This window comes from Helobdella robusta, assembly GCF_000326865.2.
Source record: "Helobdella robusta unplaced genomic scaffold HELROscaffold_6, whole genome shotgun sequence".
In the NCBI taxonomy this organism is placed as follows: domain Eukaryota; kingdom Metazoa; phylum Annelida; class Clitellata; order Rhynchobdellida; family Glossiphoniidae; genus Helobdella; species Helobdella robusta.
This window is the reverse complement of record NW_008705330.1, coordinates 3,698,697-3,703,328: the sequence shown is the minus strand read 5'-3', so window position 1 is coordinate 3,703,328 and position 4,632 is coordinate 3,698,697. Positions and strand designations below refer to the sequence as shown.

Here is a 4,632-nt window from a genome sequence, read left to right as displayed (position 1 = left end):
GGATCTTAAAAAGAAGTCTATATAAGATTCTACGGAGACACAGATTCCAGGAATGTTCCAGTCAGAGAAAGCGAAGTCGTGAATATGATTTATAAAGTTACTTAGATTAGTTTATTGTTTCTATCACTGTTGGGATTAAAATAAACGTTTAAAAAAATTTGCGTTTGAAGCAATTTTCTTCATCTATCGAAAATCTTGAACCTACGGAATAACGAACAATTGACGCTCGTTGGAAGCTACAACACTGGTGTTGGAAATTTAGAGATCATTGAAGTTATAACATTGGTGTTGGTAGTAACTACACTATAAATATTGAGCTTGATGGATGGCGCTGTTGATGTAATTGTTGTAATTACTTATGATTTTATTGTTTTTTGCGCTAATGTTTTTTGTAAAATTGTTGTATTTGTTATTGTTGGAGGTCACCATCTTGTTTCTCTCCCACTTGTATATTTTTTCCTATTTTTGCGGCAAGTGTTTTCGTTGCTGGTTCAATCCTGCTCTCGTTGGAAATTTTGTCGTATCGTAAATCAAAAGTATCCAATAAATTTGCATGTATGTGTGTGCGTAGGTCTTTGTATGTGCGTGTGTATGCATGCTTCCTATCGAAGCTAATATACAAAAATATGTGAAACCATCGAAACTCTTTACAGAACCAAAAAGAAACTCAACACAATTGTGATGATGTATCTTTCTCACTCCTTAATTCATCCTCATCTTATAAATAGCAATATTTTACTGGATACTTTTCAGATAGACATCTTGAACTAATTACAAAATGGTAATGTATCTATCCACAAAGAATGGCACAATTGAGGAATTTTGAGTTTTAACTTTATCGGTTATAAATAATTTAAAATTCAGCACATTTTCACTATTCCTAGCCTAAAACAAACACATTTTTTTTGTTTATAATTCACGATCAATTTATTTCCTTCAAAACATTCTGAAATATCTTTTAGTCGTGAAATCACATTTGCTACTAGAGTGTTAACATCTCTATCTTTCTGCTTGACTGTCGTATCTTCGGTAAATTGAATCAATTTAAGAGCATGACATGTCATTCACAAACAGCAGCGGACCAAGAATAGATTCTTTTGGAACACCTTTTAAAACGGTCTATCTTTTGACTGACAACTTTCCAACTTCACATATCGACCCCTTCCCGACAAATAACTTTTGAACCAACCCAGCACCAGACTAATGATTATGTAACAAGCTATTTTATTCAACAAAACTGCACGTTCGATTGATTCAAATGTCAAAAAACCTAGCAGTCAACTATTTATTATCAATGTTTTTGCTAAAAAATTTGTTAAATCCCAAATGGCAAATTCGGTTGAAGAACTTTCTCTTAAACAGTTCTGGTTTGAAAAAACTCTAATATGTTTGTTGTGAAAAGTTTAACAGATAGATTAATAAATTTAAATAAACAATTTCTCCATGACTTTTGAAAATACAGATATAAGTAAAATTAGTCTTTACTTAATTATTTTAGCACTAGCTTCTTTTTTAAATATTGGGGTTGCCTTCGTTAGTTTGAAAACTGAAAACTGAAAGAAATTTGTCTGCTTGGGATGAAAGATCTATTAAAAAATCAAAAGAGAGCCGAGAGCGGCAAAACAGTTCTCCAGAATGGCGTTGGAAATGTTTTTATGACGTCTGTTGTGTTTTATTTAACTCTGAACAACATTGATGACTCACTTTCGTTGGTTTCCTGAAAATAAGACTAGTTGATCTTGAAGGAACTGGGAATCTGGCATAACCTGAATTTGTGATCTTACTGCTGGCCATCAAATTATTGATACATAGCGCTTTCAAAAAGCAAATTTCTCAAAGCTCTCATAATTGATAACTCCACACCACCTGGGCTGATGATTGCTGCTACTCTTGTATCACCATCTCTCTCTCTCTCTCTCTCTCTCTCTCTCTCTCTCTCTCTCTCTCTCTCTCTCTTTCTCTCTCTCTCTCTTTCTCTCTCTCTCTCTCTCTCTATCCTCAAGCCATGAACTAACCTGGCACAGCATTTTGACCTTTAACATCAATGCACAGTCGAAACAACATGGATGGCAAGCAGTCGTCGAAAGAAATTGACGTCAGCCACTTTTTTCTGGAACATTCTTCTGCATTACAAGGACGAGGTTGTGTGGATGTAGCCAGTTGCCGCATAAGTCTAAAAAGGCAAGAAAAAAATTTGTTCTCTGTAGGAATGATCCAACGTTTGAGGTCACCCAAATGATTAATGTTCTATTCAAATTGAACGAATTTTAAATTTTAAACAGACGCTTGACTCTGAAAACATTTCGTTCGTGCTCATTTGTATAAATAAGCAAAATACATGCAAATACATACCCATACAATCAAACACACATACAGACGGATATACGAACGTACATACAAACACATATGCACACGGACACACACACACTTGCACATACACACATACATACGTATGCTCAGACGTGTGTGATGTTTTATTTATACATACATATGAATTTAGATTGTTGTGTGTGCTGGTTCGTCTGACCAGGCATTATTAAGTTGATTGCATTTTAAGCCCACATGCACTCAATCAATCGTTTCGTCGTTCTTTGACATCAGTGGCTGGTGCTGAGGTGTTGTTTCGTTTTGCTGTGGTTGTTGTGGTTGTGGTTGGTTTGTTGAACGCTATTGTTTTTGTTGTTTTATTAAGCGGTTTTGCTTTTGGACTAGTTAATTGTTGGCTGCGTTTGCTGCTGTTGTGTTTGTAGCATAATTTTGTTTGTTGCTGTGTTTGTTGTTGTTGTGTTTGTGTTGTTTTTTGTATTGTTTGTTGTTTTGTATTATCAACTGTGTTTGATTTTTTGTTCTGCTTAAAGTTTAGTTGAGTCGTTTTTGGTGGGATTGTTGTTCTTGAGTTGTGATGCATTTGTAGTAATGTAATCAATCTGTTTGTATTGGTTTTGATCAATGTAATGGATTGTGCTGCGTTGTATTTGCATAATTTGATGTGATGGTCGGTGTGCGTGTGTGTGTGTGTGTGTGTGTGTGCTTAGTAATTTGACGCTTTTAATGTGATTACGTGTGGTCTGAAATGATGTGAGTTGATGTGAATTGATGTGATTCAATGCTGCTCATTATGTTTGAAATTTTTAACTTAATTACATTTTATTTGAGTGTATTAATAGATTGTCGTAAAACAACATGTGCCGCAATTTATCGAACCTACCTAGAGGACTACTGGGGGTTGTTTGCAGACAATGATGAAACTGTCGTACTAGTTAACTCTCAAAACTGAAATATTTTTGCTAAAACACCTCAAAAAAATATTGCACACCCAAATCTCACCCCAGTATACAAACTCACCACAACACATGCACACCAACGCTACAAACAAAACCCGACCAAAAAGAAATGGAAAGTTAATTGAAATATTTGTTGTTAGTTCGCACGTAGAGGCAATGAAAACATTGTCCAGCATGATTCCATTGAATTTCAGGCAGTCGATTCTAAAACTCGAATCCGCATTCACATTTGGCGCTTCACTAGGCAATTAAATAAATAAATGAACTTTCGCATTTATGTGTTTTGCTTATGTTTGTATTGCACACACACGCGCGCGCACAAACACACACACATATTTGTGCATACACACACACACACACACACACACACACACACACACACACACACACACACATATATATATATATATATATATATATATATATATATATATATATATACATACAAGCAAATTTAACTGAAAACGTGTAGTCCAAACATGTACATCTACATAAACTTTTTGTCTGTAGACTAAGCCAAGTACTTTCTAAAGTAGTTTTGCATCAAGGGGCTAACCACGTAGTTTTAAAATGAATTCATTTCAATAGTTTTAACGTTACACCGTGATACCGGCAGTATAAATTTTTTTAATTTTTGGCATGCCTAATTTTTATTTTCGGTTCAATGTGGATTGTATAATATAAAGTTGAAGAGAAGAAATCATCACCAGATAGATTACATAGTCGCAAGTCTTTCCAGGAGTCGTTTGATAGCAACGATGCAAAAGAAAGAAGGAAAATGGAACTGAAACGCTTTCTTCAGGGACCAATCATTGCTCCAAAAAATTAGTTTTTAAGTGGTGGGTCAATAGAGCATCCAATAACAGCTAGAGTGGCTTGAAAGTATCTGTCAATTCAAGCTACGCCTGTGCTTAACGACCAGATATTCTCCAAATGGAAGACGAAACCGACTCGAGCCCTAACATGTCTCATAACTGGCACTTCCACTTATCAAGAAGAAGCTATTTTGTGGCAAAGCTAAATTTAATTTGTTTTTAACATTTTAATTTTAAAATTGTGTCAATAGGATTCTATATAAATGCAAATTACTTGGTTGAATTCGATTTGAAAAGAAAAACTAAAAATAGAATTCGAATGTTTTACCTGAAAAAATTGAAATCGAATAGATTTTTTGACTTGGAACGATCACTTTTGCTTAGTTTGACAAGAAAGGTATATCAAAATTTTAGCTTTTGCGTCAATAATTTGACAGAGAAATGCATCTCCGTTAAAATCCTTTAAATTCGTCACTTCTCAATGGCGAAAATATTTTTTTGTGTCGTATAATTATGTTAAAATATGTTACCGA

General features: G+C 34.4%; 1 protein-coding gene across 1 annotated transcript; it reads left to right on the top strand.

Annotated features, from left to right (window-relative positions):
* Positions 1–2,062: 2,062 nt before the first annotated feature.
* Positions 2,063–3,536, top strand: HELRODRAFT_164335 (hypothetical protein; the record flags this gene model as incomplete). Its single annotated transcript, XM_009029294.1, has 2 exons — positions 2,063–2,226; positions 3,392–3,536. 2 exons carry the CDS (start codon positions 2,063–2,065, stop codon positions 3,534–3,536), a joined length of 309 nt encoding a protein of 102 aa, XP_009027542.1.
* Between the last annotated feature and the right edge of the window lie 1,096 nt (positions 3,537–4,632).